Genomic DNA, 21,244 nt, shown 5'->3' on the forward strand with positions numbered 1-21,244 from the left:
TCATACCAGAGGGAATCAGGAAACTCAGGATATGAATTATGTAGCCAAGTACCAGAAGTAACTGTTAACAGCAGAAAACTCCAGTCATCCCACACAAAGCGCATGTCTTAGTTAAAATTGTAACATAAAAGTGTCATATCAGTTGCATTTGACTTGAAATTAAAGACACTTTAAGCATTTTAGATAGGTTTGATTTGCATCATTGACTTTGAATATTCCCTAAGAATCAAATATTCTAGAATCTAGATCAAGGGTCTATAATTTCAGGGCTTTTATATGAGGAAGTGAAATTTTATTTCTAGAAGAATTTTTCTGTCAAAGACTACCTAGTATTTCCCAAGAAAGGCTCTAGGTCATGTATTTATTTACTGGCTCTACAAATAGTTATCAAGTGTTTGTTATGTGCTGGGTCCTGTTCTAAGGAATGAGGAGCAGTGGGGAAATAGGATAGACTCAGTGCCCTCCTGGAGCTTAAATTTTAGAATAGGAGACAGATAATAAGTCCGTAAAAATATAAGGGAATTTCTGGAGTGATTTCTTTTTATTTTCCATCATCTCTTCATTACTGTGACAGATTTGCTTTGTAATGTAAAGTGAAATGAAGTCACGTAAAGAAATCAAAGGTGGGGATTTGGGGGCTGGGAATTTTAGATATGATGGTTATCGTAGACCCCTCTGCGTTATCCCAGAGACCCAAATGAAATGAAGGAGCCACAAAAAAAATGCATAGAAGCCAAGCGTTAGATGGCCCAGCAGCTATACCACACAAAGATTACAGTGAAAGGAAAGGCAGATTAAATAACTGTAATTATGAAGTCCTGATTAAAAGACAGGCCTTAGGTTGAATCTGGATGAACTGGCTAAAAAAGTAGTCTTGAATGTTCAGAGTCAAGGATGGCACTTGAGAAAGGAGGGCTAGCAAGAGAAAGTTAGCAAAGCCTTGGGTTATTTTGTTTTTCTCTTTTTCACCACTTACCTCTTATTTCTTGAGTTTTTGGAGTGTTGACCTACTACATCTGCTTTCATTCTTTAGAAACTTGTGTGTTTTAGTCTGAGTATATGGTTTTTCTTAAGTGTTCCAGGCAAAATCAAGAGCTAGAAGTCGGCAATGAGAACAACTGATACCACCAGTGCCCTGTAGACATGGTTCTAGTTGGCACACGATCTGTTACTGCCATGATCTTTAATATCCGGAGCTCTATCTGATTGGCTACCATACTGTTGACATGGAATTGCCATCAAATCCAACACATGGCCTGTGCACTTAGAATTGCAGAGTCAGCCATATTGCACGGAGAACATTTTCAGGTGAAAAGTCAGAGGCAACCCTCATTCAAAGCGCCATCAATATGTTTCAACCGAAACGTACAACCTACTTAAGAATCAAATCAGAACGTGTCTTTGAAAATAATGTGTTTAAACATAGACAGCAAAGGCCGTGTTTGAACAGTCTAAATGCCAGAACTTACTTCTTCAGAGACTTCCTACCCTATCTTTCATATAGAAGTAGAGCAAAATCCATCTCCCACCTTCTCCATAGCAAAATGTCATGGGGTTCTGATCATTTCCAATAAATTCTTATAAGGTCTTTTCTCCCACAAAGGGGAGATTTAAATTAGAGAATTTTAACTTTTTCACTTATTCTGAATGATAGCAGACACAGATAATTGAGTCTAAGGAGTGCTTTCTGTAAAATCTACTGAGTTACTGGAACTCTGGCCCTGCACCTTCCATGGGGTCCGTCTAAAGGGCTGTGAAGGGCCCGCATGGCCTGCTCACCTCTCTTAGATTTACCTACACTGGCATCCTGGCAATTCCATGTGTAGACATGCCAGACCTGCTCCCAGCTGTGGAAGAACACATTTCTGCAGCCCTACCACAACCTATACCCCCATATCCTTCTAGTCTTTCCTCAGATAGCACCTTCATATTGAAGTCTACCCTGACCTGTTCACTTAAAATCACAATCTTCTAGCCTGTGAACGCCTCTCTATTCCTCTCACCCACTGTGATTTCTTCAAAATAATCAGATCACTAAGCATCCTCTAACATACTTATTTTGAATTATTTTTTATCTGTTTCCCACTGACTAGGACATCCTATGAGAACAAGGATGGTTTGTTTCCACTTGCCATATCCCACACATTAGAACAGTGCCTGGCACATAATAGGATTTCAGTCAATATGTGCTGAATGAATTACTTTTCAGAGGAAAAAATACTCTTGCTCTGAAGACTGTGGCCATTAAAGATATATATTTAATCTTATATATACTGTAAATTTATATATTTAATGTAAATATATACAGTTAGTTTAAGTATACATATTTAATGTAAATATATACATTTAGTATAAATATACATACTTATTGTAAATATATACAACTCATAGATATATATTTATTGTAAATATACAGTGTAAATATATTTATTGTAAATATATACATTTAGTGTAAATATATTGTAAATATATACATTTAGTGTAAATATGCATATTATAACTATATGCATTTAGTATAAGTATACATATTATAAAATATACATTTAGTATAAATATATGTTTAACAGTAAATATAATATTTATACTTTATATCGAGGGAGATACTGGTTTTAATTTTTTTAACTGATAATATATTTTGCATTCAAAACCCTCCTATTTTAACATATCCCCTTTTAATTTATTTCTAGCATTCCAATACAGTGAGATATAGAAATGCACAGAGAGAAGACAGTGAGATAAAGATGATTCAGGAAAAAAAGGAGCAAGCAGAGATGAAAAGGTACAGGTTGCTGTAGTGTCCCATGGCTCTCATTTGGGAATGGCAACATTTCCCTTAGCCTTATTCTCCCATGAATTTCTCCTTCAAGGAAAGTGCAAGAAGAGGAACTCAGAGAGAACCACCCATACTTCGATAAGCCACTGTTCATCGTCGGGAGAGAACACAGGTTCAGAAACTTTTGCCGCGTGGTGGTCCGAGCACGCTTCAACGCGTAAGTACACTTCATTTCAGCCAGGTGTTTGGCCTGAGCCGTGCAAACAGCAGGGGTGTTGTCATATGAAGAAGAAGGAACATGTAATCCTAATGGGGTCACAAAATAAACTGTGGACTAATTAATCATGCTGCTCCTCTTTGCTGAACACCCGACCAGGTGGAAAACAAACAAAGGTCGCAAGTAGTTAACATTGATAGGAAACTCGCATTGATAAAACACAAAACAGCCATTTTCGTTTGTGCATTTTAGCAGCTTCCTGATACATTTATATAGGCATTATTAACTCCATATTTTATTTTGGAAATACTGAGACAAAAGGAGACTAAAGGACATGGTGAAATGAAGGTCATTGTCCATGTCTTCCATCAGGCTTGTAGTTTCTTTGTGGTAAAAATACCTCGATTGGTTTATTGGAGAATAATGTAAAGTTGACTAGTGCTTTCATTACCAACTGTTATATGAAGGAAACCCACTGTCCACTGTCTCTACTCTACCAACATGGAAGAAATGTGTAAGAAGCCACCAGTAGGGTGAATGCTGAAGACACTGTATTTGTGGACACCTAAGCCAAGTTTGACGGACAACCAATGGATGAAATGGATTTTTGTCACGCATACCTGTGTTAGTCCATTTTCATACTACTGATAAAGACATACTTGAGACTGGGTAATTTATAAAGAAAAAGAGATTTATTGGACTCACAGTTCCACGTGGCTGGGGAGGCCTCACAATCATGGTGGAAGGCAAAAGGCACATCTTACATGTCACAGATAAGAGAGAATGAGAGAGAAGTGAAAGCAGAAACCCCTCATAAAATCATCAGATCTTATGAGACTTATTGACTACCACAAGAATACGAGGGAACCGCCCCCATGATTCAATTATCTCCAACTGGTTCCCTCCTACAGCACGTGGGAATTATGGGAGCTACAATTCAAGATGAGATTTGGGCGGGGACACAGAGCCAAACCATATCAGTACCTTTCAGTAAATATTCCGAAGACATTAAGAGTCATGGAGGAAATGAGAAAACTTTCCATGTTCCCATTATGTAGTTGGACTGTCCCTGATGCCATCGTTTAAGTAAATTGATTTCTTTGTTATTAATTAGTAGCATATGATCATCGCTACCTGTCGTGGACTGAATTGTTCTCCCCCAACAAAATCCATATAGTAGAGTCCAAACCCTCAGAACCTGAGAATGTGACTGTATTTGGAAATAGGAATTTTAAACAGGTTAATTAAATTAAAATGAGGTCATTAGAGTGGGCCCTAATCCAATATGATTGGTTTCCTTGTAAGAAGGGAACATTTGGACACAGACATATACAGGGAGAAGACCTTGTGCAAGACACGTAGGGAGAAGACAGCTGTCCACAAGTCAAGGAAACAGCTCTGGAACAGGGTTATCCCTCACAGCCCTCAGAAGGAACCAACTCAGCTGGCATCTTGATCTTGGATTTCCAGCCTCTAAAAAATGAGAAAATAAACTTATGTTGCTTAAGCCACCCAGTCTTAAGCACCAGTGGTACTTTGTTACAGCAGCTCAAGGAGACTAATACAAACTATTACAACATTTCAGGGATGGAAGAGACCTCAGGGACCACTCGGTGTCATTTGTGTGCCCCCTCCTTCAACAGAGGAGGACATTTAAGCATGCAGAAGTTGAGGGCTTTGCTCAGGGACCCAGCTACTACCCGACTATCTCTTGATTGCCAGAGTATTGTTCTTTCTGCTTCTATAAAGACTTCCACAATTTAAAACAACTGAGTCATAATTATTAAAGTCTTCCATGAGTTTTCAAAGTAAAGGAAGAAAATGTCCATTTAGAGATCGATTTGATCAGTTCTAGAAGTAGGTTTTTTATCTTGAATTATCCTGTTGGCTGCCTGCACCTTAACATCTCATAGCTAATTCTCCACTTCACTTAGTGTGGTGGAATTTCCCTTTTATCAGCAAGGCAGCTGATGTTGATTACAGTTGATGAAGACTCTGTTGTAACTGGGGACGCATACGCAAAGACTGTAAGCAATCTCATTGATGGTGCTCACAGGCTTCCTGAAAGTAGAAACAATGAATCTCCCTTCCAAGAAATTCTAAATACATCATTCTACAACATCACAGTTAAATGCAGGGGGAAGAAGTCTACTTAAATTATGGAGATTTAATTAACTAATTTCAAAGAACGAACATTCTTGAGCTATTAAGACAAAGATTTTAAATGAATACTTTTAAACGAAAGTCAAAATTTAATTTTGTACTACCCGTGTCAGAAAATTCCGAACAAAGTCACAAAGTCTAAAATCAAGTATTTTGAGACATATAAAATTTTATTTTCATAAGCATCAACTGCAAATTCTTTGGATTTTTTCTTTCGTCTAATGTTCTCTGACCTCCAGAGTCACCTACAGTTAACATATTTTATAACGGACATTATAGAGAGGATATACAAGAAATTTTAGGTAGATGTTTGCAAATACGATTTTTAGCAAGTTAAAACATGCTTGTTGTGTTGCAGAATTTTATATATGTGTTCTCTTACAGATCTAAAACAGACCCTGTCACAGGAGCTGTGAAAAATACAAAGTACCATCAACTTTAGTAAGCATTAAAAACTTCATTTTCTATGCACATTTGAAGTTTTCGTGTACTATTTGATGCTGCATACAAATATTAAAATTCTCTTTTATTTTCTTGCTATATAGTGCTATGAAATAGATGATTGGGGAAAGATGTTTTTAAAATACCAGTCATGTTGATAGGGCCACAGAAGCCATCATCTCTAACTCTTAGAAGCCTTTCCTGGAACCTTTATGTTTCTCAGTTTTGTTTGGTCTTTCGCAGTGATTTGCTGGGACTGGTCACTTACCTGGACTGGGTCATGATCATCGTAACCATCTGCTCTTGCATTTCCATGATGTTTGAGTCCCCGTTTCGAAGAGTCATGCATGCACCTACTTTGCAGGTACCGCTGCTAAATGTCAGCTTACAACTAGGAGGTAAAATACTGACCTGCCGTTTTTCCGTTCATTGTAACCACACTGCCTCTTGCCCATTTCAGATTGCTGAGTATGTGTTTGTGATATTCATGAGCATTGAGCTTAATCTGAAGATTATGGCAGATGGCTTATTTTTCACTCCAACTGCTGTCATCAGGGACTTTGGTGGAGTAATGGACATATTTATATATCTTGTAAGTTTTTGGTTATTTCCTAAATGAAAAATGTAATGGTTTTGTAAAATCTCCTGCATTTCTTGGTATAAGTGCAAGATACAGTATGAGTCACAGAGGTTTAGATTCCCTAACTGAATTCTTAAATGGACTCTAGAGTAGTTCATAGTTCATTATATGCAAATAAGGGCCATGCATGTAAAATCCAAATTAAGAGCATCATAAATATTTATGGATAGTTATGTTGTTCAAATACACTAATCACAATTTTATGTATGAATGAGACATACATGAATAAGGTCTAACATAGCAAACCTAGTTTGCATCCCACAAATCTTATGGCTTCTATACTAAAAAAAAAAAAATTTGTCTCATATAAACCATGTTATTGATTATGAGCCCCTTATTGTTGAAAGCCAACTAAAGTGGTTGTGATTGAACCTCTCTCCTGATTCCAATGCACAAAATACCTGGCTATAGCAGGTGCCCATTCAACTGTCCAGTAAAACTGGCTGGAAAACCACAGAAATGGGCTCAAAGAATTTTTTATTTTTTCTGTATGTCCAAGAAGGCATGAAATCATTGTCTTTGCAGACACAACAAAGAAAATTGTGATCATTAACAGGTGGCATGTTGCAGATCATTGATAAAATAGCAGTAACCTTGATAAAAGGAATTCCAGCCATGCTGACATCAGCAGAGCCTCCAGAGTAGTAAGTGAAAAGAATACACTGGTATACACACACACACACACAGTGTGGACACCTCCACTTCTTTCCTGCATACGCATGATGACTTTCCTTTGAGGTATCTAGCAAGTCCAGATGAAGTTTGTTGTTTAAAGTTAACAGATTGCATGTACAACCAGTGAGTGGAATCTCTGCTAAATGAAAAGTTGTGGCCAGTTGGCTCTCAGAAAATGTAACTAGCAGGGGATGAATTGTATAAATTCCAGAGATTATTTTTTCCCCTTTAGGTGAGCTTGATATTTCTTTGTTGGATGCCTCAAAATGTACCTGCTGAATCGGGAGCTCAGCTCCTAATGGTCCTTCGGTGCCTGAGACCTCTGCGCATATTCAAACTGGTGCCCCAGATGAGGAAAGTAGTTCGAGAACTTTTCAGTGGCTTCAAGGAAATTTTTTTGGTATGTTAGAATTATCCTTTGATTCCAGTTCACCGTAGTCCAACTCTAGTAGCTAATGAGGAAAAAGTGAGTCTTGCTTATCAAGGTCAATTCAATAGTTTTGGTTATTGCCAGAGGGTTATAGAGGCACTAACAAAACACAATGCACCTTCAAACACTTTACCCGTGGGCACCTCTGGCGTAGGAGTTTATTTATTTCACCTAAAGAGAAGCACTCTGAGATTTGAAAGAGTTCGTATCTGCTGACTCTTTCGGTCCTACCTCTTGACTCTAATTTATACTCTGGGTTTTAGTTTCCTCCCATCTGAAAATGAAGGATAAGAAGATTCAACACCATGTACTCAACAAATGGGATTAGGAATTCATGCATTGGGGCTCCTAATCTCATTCTGTGTGTTCTTGAAAGAATATAGCACAGAATTCTTCTCTAGATCGCAGGAGTGTTAACACGAAACAACTTTAAAAATGCAACATATAGGTATAACCCACTTTAACTTCAGCATTACAGTAATGAGTGATTACAAAGATGATTGAGGGGGCAAAACATGCTTTTTAGCTGGACAAATGTTGATTTAGGGTCTTCTGAAAACAAGGCCAGAGATAAAACAACAAGAAAGAGGCTCATTGTTCACAATCTGTTACAGAAAGAGCTTTGCCTTACAAAACAGTGATCAAAAGATTCTTTTTATTATTGATGAGGTCTGCCTGTGCATGAGAAGCATGAGTTAATTTACATAGGCTCGTTTTGGATCTTGCTTTCTAGAGACATAACTGTGATGAGAAAACAGCTCTAGTTGTGGTTAATACGAATGTATTTTAGAGATAGATTGTGATGTTACTAGAGGTATATCATTGCTAATTTTTTTTTTTTTTTTTTTTGAGACAGAGTCTTGCTGTGTCACCCAGGCTGGAGTGCAATGGTGCAATCTCAGCTCACTGCAACTTCCACCTCCTGGGTTCAAGTGATTCTCATGCCTCAGCCTCCCAAGTAGCTGAGACTATAGTCATGTGCCACCACTCCCAGCTAATTTTTTGTGTTTTAGTAGAGACAGGGCTGCACCACGTTACCCAGGCTGCTGTCAAACTCCTGACCTCAGGAGATCCACCCACCTCGGTCTCCCAATTGCTGATTTTTTTTTTAAGATGTGTTTAAAAATTCTTGTTTTCTTTATGCAAAACCATAAAACAGTGGCTTTTCACATAGCTGGAATTAAAAGAAAGTATCACCTGACCACTAATGTATATGAATCTTTTGATCACTAAAAAATTTTAGAGGAGAATTTGTGCCTTTCCCTGATGGTGGTCAGTGTGATTTTAGTATACTTAGGTGTATGTTTAGGTTATTCAACAAGTGCAGTTCACTTGTTCCAAATTTTACCCTCTGCCACTCTTCTCTGCTGAGATCAAAGAAGTCGGCCAGCAGAGGGAGCATGAGTTAATTAACAGATTTGCTTTTCAAGACTGAATTCTCTCCTTTCCTCTGTGCATAGAACATTCTTCTAATGCACACCTTCACAATTACAAGACAGCTAAGCCACTGTCCGGCTCATTTGTGCTCTGCTAATAAAAATATGAATCCAGGCTGAGCACAGTGGCTCATGCCTGTAATCCCAGCACTTTGGGAGGCCGAGGCAGGTGGATTGCCTGAGGTCAGGAGTTCAAGACCAGCCTGACCAATATGATGAAACCCCATCTCTACTAAAAATACACAAATTAGCTGGCGTGGTGGCGGACGCCTGGAGTCCCAGCTACTCGGGAGGCTGAGGCAGTAGAATTGCTTGAACCCAGGAGGTGGAGGTTGCAGTGAGCCAAGGTTGCGCCATTACACTCCAGCCTGGGCGACAGAGTGACACTCCATCTCAACAACAACAACAACAAAAAAATTTATATATATATCCATTTGGGAGAAAAATGGACAAAATATAATTATTTAAACATTTTTTCTTTTCCATTAAATAAAAAAAGAGCAAGCTGTTGATTTTAAAATCAGAAAACTTCAAGCCATTTCAAAAATACCTTATTCCATTTTCTTACATGAAATTCCTGTTTCCATTTAAAAAAATCAAATCTTGTTAATTTTCTCCTTTTGACCTTCCAGTAAGGCTAATTATATGGCCTATGGTGGAAAAGTTAAAATATATCATCAAAAACCCATGATTTTTATACAATGTTATCTTAAAATTCCTATTTATGTCACTGTTTAAACCAAACCTAATATTTAGTCTTTACCAAGAGATTTAACATTTCATCATTTTCTTTCAGGTCTCCATTCTTTTGCTGACATTAATGCTCGTTTTTGCAAGCTTTGGAGTTCAGCTTTTTGCTGGAAAACTGGCAAAGTGCAATGATCCCAACATTATTAGAAGGGTAAGATGTACCTTTCTGTCTTTTGAAATAAAAATTAAGGGTCAAGTGTGGTGGCATGTGCCTATAATCCTAGCACCTTGGAATGCTGAGGAGGGACGATTACTTGAACCCAAGAGGTCAAGTTTGCAGTGAGCTATGATCACACCACTGTACTCCAGCCTGGGCAACAGAGCAAGAGACCCTGTCCCTAAAAAGAAAAAACAATAATAAGATAGTTTACACTCCCTTGGCAAATATGTGGTACCAGTGACTGCCAAGCCTACTTTGAGAACTCCCTATACAACTCTAAGAATTCTCTTCCCACAAACTCCTTTTTGCTTAACATGCGATAAGTCTCTTCTGGCTAGAAAGTTTAATAAGATGAAAAGCACAGCTCAGAGAATGTCACTCCTCCCTTCTATTCCAGTGTCAATCCACTGCTGACTACTTGAGCATGGTCACCCAAGATTCTAGCTATTATAGTTGTGAACTTCGGATACTTTCCCTTGAGGTCTTAGCTAACTTGATCCTTCTTTTGTTGTCATACAAGACTCATATCAGCAAACAGCCCATGCAAAAATGTCCAAGAGGCAGCGTTTGGTTCTCACCCCTTTTTACTGCTTCCCCACTCCAGCTTTCTCCCCATTAGAAAGCCAGTGCTTTTATATTAGCTCTAGCTGCCCAGAGTCTCCCTCTTTATGACAACCAACAAGGACCTCCACAAAGACCCAAACTTGAATACTTGCACTACAGCGTTTCTTTCTCTTTCTTCAGTCATTGGTTATAAGGGGAGGCTCACTGCTGTAGCAAACCCAATATTTCAGTAACTTCACATAATGAAATGTATATATTGTATCTTGGATCAGTTGCAATATATACATTTGTGATATATACAATATATACAGCTCTCCTCCAAATGACCACTCAGGGACTCACATGCCTTCTATCCTGTGTCGCCACCCTTTGCCATGTCTTCAGAGCCTTCTTCAATGAGCTGGAGATAAGAGTGGAGAGCCATCTCCATCTGAATGGGCTGTGGGAAAATCCTTTGCACCCATGTTCCTCTGTAAAGAGCAGGGATACTGCAAGGGAGATTGGAATTTAGTTGTGTGTTCCAGAAAAAAAAGGGGGGGACACAGTTTAGTTAATAATTAGACAATTATTGCAATATCATACTGTGTCCCATTCTCTTAGGATTCTTATGTTACAAATAGATTAATAAAGTAATCCAACTGCTGCTGATGTATAAACTAGAAAAGTATTTTATCTTTGATCCCAATAAAATAATGCCTTAGTTCCTAAATGTGTATCTTCAAAAGGCCTACTAGACCTGAACTACATTATATATTTCTAGTAAATATGGGTATCTAATACAGATTTTAAATGATACAAATTGTTCTCTAATTGTTACAAAATACAAGTTACATCTTTGTCCAGCCAAAAGACACTATAAATTATATTAATAATGAGAATTTGAAACAAAGGCCAGACTGAGAGAGAGATTCCAAGAGCTTTGATAAATCTGAGAAGGCAGAACAAGGAACATGGCCTGACGGTCATGCTGTATCAAATTAGCTGATAAAGAAAGTAACAGAGACCTGACGCAAACATCCACAAGCTTGTCTGTGGAAAGAAGAGTGATTTTCGATCCACACTGAACAGAGGCCAGAAAAATAATACCAACACTTCAGGATGAAGCCTGCTAGGAATCTTGGATGACTCAGTATATTAACAGTGGCCTAAGAGCATGGTGATTTTACATTATCTAGTCATCCCTAGCCAAAGCTGAAGATTGATGGTGACAGCAGCCAGCAGATGAGCATAGACACAGATTTCATGAAGCATTTATCCTGTTTCCTAGAGCACTGAGGTCTGTGCAAGGCTCAGATGGAAAGCCTAAGGAGACTTAGCCATCACAGAGAGCACCAGTACCAAGCAGAATGATTGAAAAGAAATTGGCATGGTGAGACGGGGCTTGAGTCCTTTTATCTTCTCAAATCCAAACATAAGAGGCCAAGGCCAAGAATGCCATATGAGCGAAGGTGACGTCAGTTCTATCAGAGGACTTCAACCCATCTGACTAAAAGAAGAGATAAATCCAAAGAAAAGGGGAAAGTAGATATGCCGACATTTAGATCACACACAGTTCCTGTTAAAGACAGCGAAGCTTGAGTTGCTGCGCCCATAGTTTCCAGTTGGGAAAACATGTTTTTTTGTATGAGGCTGAGCACTTCCTCCCTTTGCTCCCTTGTTTGTTTTCTTAAAACTCAACAGATGGCATGAGATCAATATAGATATAGATATGGAGCCTAGGACTTAGTCACCAAAGTCCTGTAAACAAACGCTGAGGATACCCTTTGACAAATAGTCATTAAATATCAGTTGTGTCCAAGGCACTGTGATAGGTGAAATGAAATGTGGAATGGAAACATTAGGAGGTCCTTGCTTCTGTTTTGCAGCATTTTCTGTCCAATCAGAACATGTGTTTCATGTTCAAGCAATAGTAATATAAAGTCAGCAGTTTTCAAAAGCCTATGAGAAGCAGAAATAATGTGCAGCCTATGACATCAGCATGGGAAACTGTGCTTCCAACTGGGAGTACTGTGCTGGGAGGGCTCCAGGGAGGAGGCAGGATTTGAGATGAGCCAGAAAGGACCTTCCAAGCAGAGCAAGCAGTGAAGAAAGACACAAAGCATGCGAAGAAGAGTCACAGTGTGGAGGCAGGGACAGAACAAGGAGGAAGGAGCATGGGCTTCGAAATCACAGCTTCTGAGATTGGAATCCTGCTTTAGGAGAGGTGGCGGCCCGGTCTGGTCACTTAATCCTTCCGAACCTATGTCTGCCTCGAATGCTTCTCACACGATATTATGAAGATTTGATTACCTTGTTTATGCAAAGTACCTAACCCAATCTCAATAGTGAGTGTTAATTTCATTCCCGCCCATGTAGGAAAACACTGAAAAACAAGGCCAGAAATGGAAGTTAGGGAGAGATCCTCAAGCACCTGAAATGCCTGGCTAAGGGGTTTGGAATTTTGTTGATGAGAAGAGACACCACAAAAGGTTGGTAAGAAGAGGAATCAGACACGTCCTAGTGCCCACAAAGTACAAAGCACTGTTCCTAGTGCTGTTTTTGTGACCCATATCCTAATGAGGATATCCATTCCTAATAAGGAAAACACGTGTAGAAAGATTAAATAATTTGTCCAAGGTCACCCACCTAATAAGTGAGGAAGCAGGGAACTAGTGTCCAGGCACCCTGGCTTTTCACCAAGATACCAGACTGCTTCATGCAATCAAACATGGGCTCAGGTGGGTTCAGGAAAACAAATTGGAAAAGGCAGTGAGGCCGAATACGTCAAGGGACCTTTATACAATACACTACAACACAGCCTTTTCAAATAATGTTCTACATAAAAAGGTATGGTTATAGAAAGATAACCACAATAAGGTTTTAGCTGAAAAAAGTGGGCGATGGAAGAATGAAAACTTTACGAGCTCAGATACGTAGAGGAAGAAAGACTGGCAGGGTATACTCCAAAATGTTCATTGTGTTTGTCTGTGGGCAATTGTAGGTAAGTTTTCTTCCTTTTATTTGTCCAGGCCTTATAAATCAAAGATGTGTTATTTGTACTTAAATGTTCTTATTTTAAAGAATTGTGCTGATAATCCAGAAAGAAGTAACATTGGCATTACTGAACTCATCGTAGTAAGAATGGAGACGTGGGCCAGGAAGGACAGGAAAAGCCCAGGGAACCCTAAGCTTGATGCTGGGCTACTGCCAGGATGCTGGTCCAGGGACAGAAAAGAGGAGGCCAAGAGGAGACATGGTTTAGGGTCAAAGAAGGCTTTAAGCAGATTAAAATGGAATTTCTGTTGAAATATTCAAACAGTGATCAAGAATTTTATCATCTACACGTTGAACCCAGAAAAGAGATTTAAGTTCAAGATACGACCATCATGGCCAAAGAAACAAAAATAATCAAAGGGAGAATAGAAAATGGGTCAAAAATTTCCTATAGAAGTTTAATTTTTAAAACCCGTTTAACAGTTTTATTGAGATATAATCCACACAGTACACCCACTTGAAGTATACAATTCAATGTTTTTTTAGCATATTCACAGAGTTGTATACATGACAGCCACTTTTAGAACATTTGTATCTCCTTAAAAAGAAACCCTATATCTCTTAACTGTTACCCCCATCCCTTTAGCCTCCACCTCAAGCCCTAAACAACAGCTAATATTCTTTTTGTCTCTATCAAGTTTATTATTCTGGACTTTTATATGAATAAAATCATAACATATGGTCTTTTGTGACTGTTTTTTTCTCAATTCGTATAATATTTTCAAGGATCATCCATGTTGTAGCAGGTATCAGGACTTCATCCCTTCCTACGGCTGAATAATATTCACTTGTATGACTGGACCACATTTTGTTTATCTGTTTGTTCAAAAATGAACATCTGGGTTGTTTCCACCTTTTGTATTGTGAATAACACTTATATAAACATTTTGTTCAAGTTTCTATAGGGACATACATTTTCATTTCTTTTGGGTAGATACCTAGGAGTGGAGTTGCTGGCTCATATAGTAACTCTGTATTAGTGGTTTGAGGACCTGCTAGAGTGTTTTCCAAAGTGGCTGCACCATTCTACACCTGCCTCGGTATGTAAGGGTTCTGGCAGCAGGACTGCAATTCCTCCACATCCTGGCCAATGCTTGTTGTTATGGCTTTCTCAGTGGGTGTGAGGTGATATCTCATTAAGGTTTTGATTTACGTTTTCCTGATGGCAGATGGCGCATGATACTGAGTATCTCGTCATGTGCTTTTTGGCCATTTGCATATCTTCCTTGGAGAAATGTCTACTCAAGTCCTTTGCCCATTAAACTAATATTCTCAGCATCAACTTTTGACTGCCTGTCTCCAAAGTCTTTGTTACTATGTGCTGGGTGGCTGTCCGCATCACTGTTGTTAGATAAAGGACTTTTGGTATTCCTATCAAAAAAGATAGAAAGAAATAAAGAGTTTCCTATCCTTTATCTTTTCTGAGTTCATTTTCTGACCAGGTTCCCCCTCTCCCCTTGTTTTTCTACTTTAGGAAGACTGCAATGGCATATTCAGAATTAATGTCAGTGTGTCAAAGAACTTAAATTTAAAATTGAGGCCTGGAGAGAAAAAACCTGGATTTTGGGTTCCCCGTGTTTGGTATGTATATCAGAAAAAAATATTCTGGAGAATGCTGTGGTTTTCAACATAAGGCTTTAAATAAGTGTAATAAGGCATGTAACTGAAAGTAATTTTGCTTGAGATGTGAAAATGATCTTAAGTCATACAGGGTGAAACGCTGGGTTATACTGGAAGACAGAAATCAGGTAAATAAGAGAGCAGGTAGTACACTGAGTTCTACATAGCTTCATGAAACTAGAGAAATATTATCTCAGTATTTTCTAATACTTCAAAAATATGCATCTGGATTCAAATGGCTTTAAAAATTAGCGAGGCTTAACAAAGGATTTTCCTTCAAATTAAAACTAAACTTATCCTGAGTTTCTATCTTTAAAGGAGGATCTGATGTCCTCATAATAGCACCCTAAATCATAAAGCTGTTTCCTGTTTAAAACCCATTTACACTGAAGGATTTCCATTATTGAAACACTGGAGAGGAATAATCAGTAAGAAAGTCGATTGCTTCCAACTTTCCCTTTCATATTCCTTTTTTTTTGAAATTGAGTTTCCAAAGCACTTAGATCAAAGCTAGATATACCTAGTACCTTCTTTCTCATCTGTTTTATTAATGACCATGAGTGGATCTCTCAGTCTGTGTCATTGATGAATTGAGTGTTCCGTCAGCTTTATTTGTCCTTTGAAATTGTTACCTGTTTTTCAAATTTTCTTTTAGAAAATTTCTTAAAATAACAACTGAGCCACAGCAACTCTGCTTTTGTCACAATTGATGTTCTTTTCTAAATGTCAAAACTCTTTAAAAGGAATAGCATTTCACCCAGCTGTACCCTAGCACTCACTGTTACCTTTCTTTGGCATTTTTCTAATATGAAATTTGCTTTTATATATAATCCAATATAATGCATATTGGGTTTTTATTTTTTAAAATATCCAAGAACTAAGAAAAAGGGTTCATTTAGGGTGTGTGGCTTGAGCTTGGAGAGAGAAATGTGAGACATGAGAACATCCTCGCCTCACTGCTAACTAGAAAAGCCATCCAATTTCCATTGAAACAAAAATTAAAAGAGCATAAAAATTTACTTCCATGAGACAAAAATTATAGCATAGTTATTTATAATTTATTAATTCATTTTCATTAATTCAAAGATAATATCATGGAAGTAAATGAAGTCAGGAATACAGAACACTGGGGCATTTCATTTCCTTCACTATAGAGAAAGGTGGAGGCTGCCTCCCACCTCTGCCAAGTGAGGTACCCCAGGGGGATCACTTAACATCAGAGACAGGCAAGGCAAGAAGAGAGACTCTTGTAGGCCAGGCTGCTCATCACCATCTGGAGAGCAGGGTTATCTGGTGTTCCTGAAGAGCCCAGTAGTCACTGCCTAGGGCCATATCGTCTGAGTCTTCTTGAGCCCTGCTGCAAAGGGCTTTGTGCTGGGAAAGGGTACCCCCATCCAAGGAGTTCGTAGGTGTGTTTCCAGGAGCCAGACCTGAGAGTGATCCAGAGACTACACACTCACAGGAGGAAAGGTACAATGAGGCACTCCTGGGCTGGGGAGGGGATTCAAACTCTTGAACACCTACGGCCAGTATCCAGTTGTATCAGTTGCACAAGAATTTAACTCCATTCCTCCATTCCTTTCAATGACATCCCACCTCAGCCATGTGAGAATCTCGTGGTGGCCTGAAGAGGAGGAGCGGAAGTGAAGAAAGTGGCCAACTTTTCTTCCTTTCCTCAAACCAGGGTCCTTGAACTGCTAAGGATGGGATTGTTATATGAGTTATAAGATCAGTTGGATATAAAACTGAATGACTGAAAATAACCAAAAAGCTCTGGGACCTCTGCAAGAATTCAGAAAGGGAGCTGGAACACACTTGAAGCTAACATTTGGAGAAAAGTAAACCTGCCAGTTGTACCCTATAGCACTCAACCTATTCCATAAAACTAGCTACATGGGATTTTTAAAATCAAAGTTAATTTAAATGCAATATTTTATGGAAGGTAGTATTAGGGGTTTCAAAGGCAATGCCATTCTAGAAGCATAAGCAAATAGTCAGGCATTCCTTGAACATCATCACAATTGCTCTTGTCCATTTATCCAGGATCATGTGACTTGCATTGTAGTGAAATAGACACCTTTGATCTAATAAATGTCATCTGTAACCATGATAACTTTTTACACTTTCCTTCTTTAGTAAGCTAATCAAGAATTAGAAGCTGGAATTTTGTAATTTTATATTGGATAAATTATGATTAAGAAAATAACATATCTAGGAATACCCCTAGAGGAATGCTTTGGTAATTATAATTAGGACATAAATATGCACTAATTCAGAGACAGTCTAGTTTCAATATTCTCTCTTCAGATTAATAAATGTACTTTCTTCTGAATCACTCAGACTTGATGAGTCACCTCAATAAAAAGGATTAAACATATCATAGATTATAAATATGGTGTAACTTATTTTAAGAAGAGGTCTGGAATATAGGAAAATGGCATGCATGACAGAAAAATCAACAAAGTATTCAGGCTTATAATAAATGTATTTATTGAGTGCTTGCTATTCACCAGGTAGTATGCTTGTCTCTGTGATATGACCCTGAATAAGCTATGGCCCCTACCCCTTAGGAGCTTAAAGTCTAGTGGTAAACAAAATAAAATTACAAATAATTTTATATAATATGTTAAGGGCTTTAATGCTGCACAGATAAACCCCTAAGCTTACCTCTGGCTCACCCAAAACTCATGTCCGTGTAATTTTAAGCTACACTGTGATACATTCTAGGCAGAAGGTGATCAGGTTTTATAGGGTCTAAGGCCCAAACAATTTGGGGTACCAGGGTCTTGGAAGGGCCTGTACAAAAGAGGGGTCCTACCACTTAGATTTCTTTGGCTTCATGGTATTCCTGCCTCTGATTCCTACAAAAAGGCTAAGGGTACAATGGACACACAGGAGAAGCACCTAACCCCAACTATGCAAGGCCAAAGAGAAGGACCAGACGAGAAGACACACTAGGTTACCTTTTGAAGGACAACCAATAGGAACTAGCCGGGTGAAGGGGGCAGGGTCAGAGGCAGATGAAGAGGAAAGTCTAGGCATAGGTTTGGTATTACAAGTTAAGGCAACTCTGTGGCCAAAAGCTCAAGGCAAAAAGGGTTGGGGTGCTGTAGAAAGCTCAACATTTCTGATTTCTTTTAGGAAAGATGGTTGTGTAAGATACAGCATGCCATTTTTGGACAAAGTCGTTTTCTGCATTTCCACATCCAAGGGCAGAGGCTCAGTCATGTCTTCAGGGTGCCCCCATGTTCCCCAAGGGAAGAGCAGCTCTCCCTACCATGATCTTAGGGGGCCTTTGAGCACCTCCTCTTGGAGGTAAAAAGCTGACAAAATTATGTGGTCAGAACTAATGTCTTAGTTTTCTGAATTGGACAGGCAAGATTACAGTATTTCACAAATTAACTAGAAAAAAATGACCTTTTCAATTCAAGGAAGGGCAGCAGGTAAAAATGACAATAATGGATGACATTTGGGATTTATTGCAGGACTCCGTAGTTATAGGTAAAGTTTCAAACTTTGCAATTTTGCTAACACAAGCAAAGCGTAAGAAAACACCTTACATGATTAAAACTGAAAAAGACTTATTTTTTAAAATGTGATAAGTTCTTCTAACTGTTGAAGTCTTTGATGCTACATTTTGTTTTTCTTGGTTTAGTTAGAGTATTTTTCACATATTCTAACTTCTAGAAGATATGGAACATAAAAGTAGTTTAAATTGTTGCAAATTCAGCTAAGAAAGCACTTCTACAAAAAGAAAATGAGCAGGTAAGGAAGTCCAACATCAGCTCTGAGAACTGGTTCACTTGGTTTTAAAAAATCCTTATTCAAGAAAACTGTGGCATCTGTAGAATATTGTAACTTCTGTCAACTCTAAAATATATGAAATTTAGTGGAAACATCCCAAAGGAAAGATTGTTGGAAGCATCCAAAAGAATATATTTGTACTTTCATACATAAAAAATACAAAGCAGAATTCCAAAATATGAACTTCTAAGTGGGGCTTTTGCACTATATTAAAGACCATCTCCACTAATCAGCCCTAGGCCCTTAAGAGCAAATCAGTTTCAGTTTAATGTTTTCTTCTTATATCCTCATCTATTTAATATTCAAGAAACTTATGAAGGCACATCTTGTGATTGTCTCTATAGTGTAAAAAATATGAAAGATGGTAGAAAAGTACAGAACCAGATTTTCCCCAGAGCGTTGCCTGTCATGAGGGTTAAATTTTGAGAAATGAGTTAGCAGGGGGGAAAAATGATCAAAATATAATTTAAATAGGCTCCACAGGGCCTACTCTAGTCAATGGTCCAGAGCTCAGTTCTTCATTAAATTCAGGAAATATACTAATAGTCCATGATTTTCCAGTGTTTGGTTGTGAATATCTTAATTATTTAAAATTAGTCTCTAATAAGAAGGAAAGAGGAGGCCGGGCGCGGTGGCTCAAGCCTGTAATCCCAGCACTTTGGGAGGCCGAGGCGGGCGGATCACGAGGTCAGGAGATCGAGACCATCCTGGGTAACATGGTGAAACCCCGTCTCTACTAAAAAAAATGCAAAAAACTAGCCGGGCGAGGTGGCGGGCGCCTGTAGTCCCAGCTACTCGGGAGGCTGAGGCAGGAGAATGGCAGGAGCCCGGGAGGCGGAGCTTGCAGTGAGCTGAGATCGGCCACTGCACTCCAGCCTGGGCGACAGAGCGAGACTCCATCTCAAAAAAAAAAAAAAAAAAGAAAGAAAGAAAAGGAAAGAAAAAAAAAAAAAAAAGAAGGGGGAAAAAACACTGAAACCTTCTTCTATTAACAAAAATGTTAGCTAAGAACAATAACAATTAAAGAAGGTGCACTCTAGTAAAAAGGATCACTTTTATAAGTGGGAAGAGAAAAGTATAACCATGTTAAAAGAAGAAGAAATGAGACATCCCTGGCCCCCAAAGAAGTGGGAGCTTAACAGTGGGTACACATCAGATAAAGATGGAAATGCCGGACAGTGGGGACTTCAAACGGGAGGAGGAAGGAAGGAGGACATAGGTTGGAAAAAGTACTTGTTGGATTCTGTGTGCACTATCTGAGTAACGGGTTCATTAGAAGCCCAAACCCCAGCATTATGCAATACACCCATGTAACAAGCCTGCATGTGTACCCCCCGAATCTGTAAGAAAAAATAAAACAGGCCGGGCGCGGTGGCTCAAGCCTGTAATCCCAGCACTTTGGGAGGCTGAGACGGGCGGATCACAAGGTCAGGAGATCGAGACCATCCTGGCTAACACGGTGAAACCCCGTCTCTACTAAAATACAAAAAACTAGCCGGGCGAGATGGCGGGCGCCTGTAGTCCCAGCTACTCGGGAGGCTGAGGCAGGAGAATGGCGTGAACCCAGGAGACGGAGCTTGCAGTGAGCTGAGATCCGGCCACTGCACTCCAGCCTGGGCGACAGAGCAAGACTCCGTCTCAAAAAAAAAAAAAGAAAAAATAAAACAAATAATAGGCCAATGAGTTCAGGAATCAGGAATCAGTGGTGGGGGTAGAAAGCATACCACACGTAAGGGGGACCAGACTAAGAGTCCACTGAGAAGACTCAGAGTTAATAAGAAAAACAATCCAACTGGAAGACAGCAATTTGGAAAAATACAGACTGCAAGCAAACACCTCTTGCTGTCTCAGTGACCTCTAAATGCATCACTACTTTATGGCCCTGTGTTCACAATGACGACACAAGGTGAAATACAGTGACTACATTCTACTCTACACTTTCTATACTAACACAGACAATTGCAATTTATGCCTTTAGAAAGGTTTTCAGTTACAAAACTGTTTCAAAATCCACATCCAAAATCCAGTGCTTCTTTGTGTAAATTGATAAAATCATCTGTCCAGTCCTCAGGGTAATCACGACAAGGTAGAAATGTTGCAGAACCTCTGAAGCTAGAACTAGAGCTGTTTTACATTGAGATCACCTCATCATTACCTAATAACACAATTATAACACATCGATACATTGTTATGATTTAGCAACTGAATGCCATATAGTATAAAAGTGTGTGTATATACATATACACACAGATGTGTGTGTGTGTGTATGTGTGTGTGTGCATATCCCACACCCATGACTGGAAAGGGCTACAGATATTTGCCTCGGGTGCTTCTTATTGGAATTTCACAGAACATTCCTGTGTTGGAATTGCAGGGCAAATCCTCGGAACTTTAATTTCGACAATGTGGGAAATGCTATGCTGGCATTGTTTGAAGTTCTCTCCTTGAAAGGCTGGGTGGAAGTGAGGGATGTTATTATTCATCGTGTGGGGCCGGTAAGCAAGCACGTCGAATCCTTTGAACGCTTCAAGAGCAGCT

At 39.0% G+C, this 21,244-nt stretch overlaps 1 protein-coding gene across 5 annotated transcripts in view; it reads left to right on the forward strand.

Annotated features, from left to right (window-relative positions):
• Nucleotides 1-21,244, forward strand: part of NALCN (sodium leak channel, non-selective) — a 345,832-nt gene that overhangs the window by 289,875 nt on the left and 34,713 nt on the right. For all 5 annotated transcript variants that reach the window (XM_023218071.3, XM_023218072.3, XM_023218074.3 and 2 more), the window contains 9 exons: nt 2,688-2,779; nt 2,868-2,990; nt 5,538-5,594; nt 5,838-5,958; nt 6,055-6,186; nt 7,142-7,309; nt 9,572-9,676; nt 14,757-14,863; nt 21,081-21,201. In XM_023218071.3, the coding sequence (XP_023073839.1) occupies nt 2,688-2,779; nt 2,868-2,990; nt 5,538-5,594; nt 5,838-5,958; nt 6,055-6,186; nt 7,142-7,309; nt 9,572-9,676; nt 14,757-14,863; nt 21,081-21,201 (1,026 nt within the window). The remainder of the gene's footprint in view (nt 1-2,687; nt 2,780-2,867; nt 2,991-5,537; nt 5,595-5,837; nt 5,959-6,054; nt 6,187-7,141; nt 7,310-9,571; nt 9,677-14,756; nt 14,864-21,080; nt 21,202-21,244) is intronic.

The sequence above is a fragment of the Piliocolobus tephrosceles genome, chromosome X (genome assembly GCF_002776525.5).
Source record: "Piliocolobus tephrosceles isolate RC106 chromosome X, ASM277652v3, whole genome shotgun sequence".
Classification (NCBI taxonomy): domain Eukaryota; kingdom Metazoa; phylum Chordata; class Mammalia; order Primates; family Cercopithecidae; genus Piliocolobus; species Piliocolobus tephrosceles.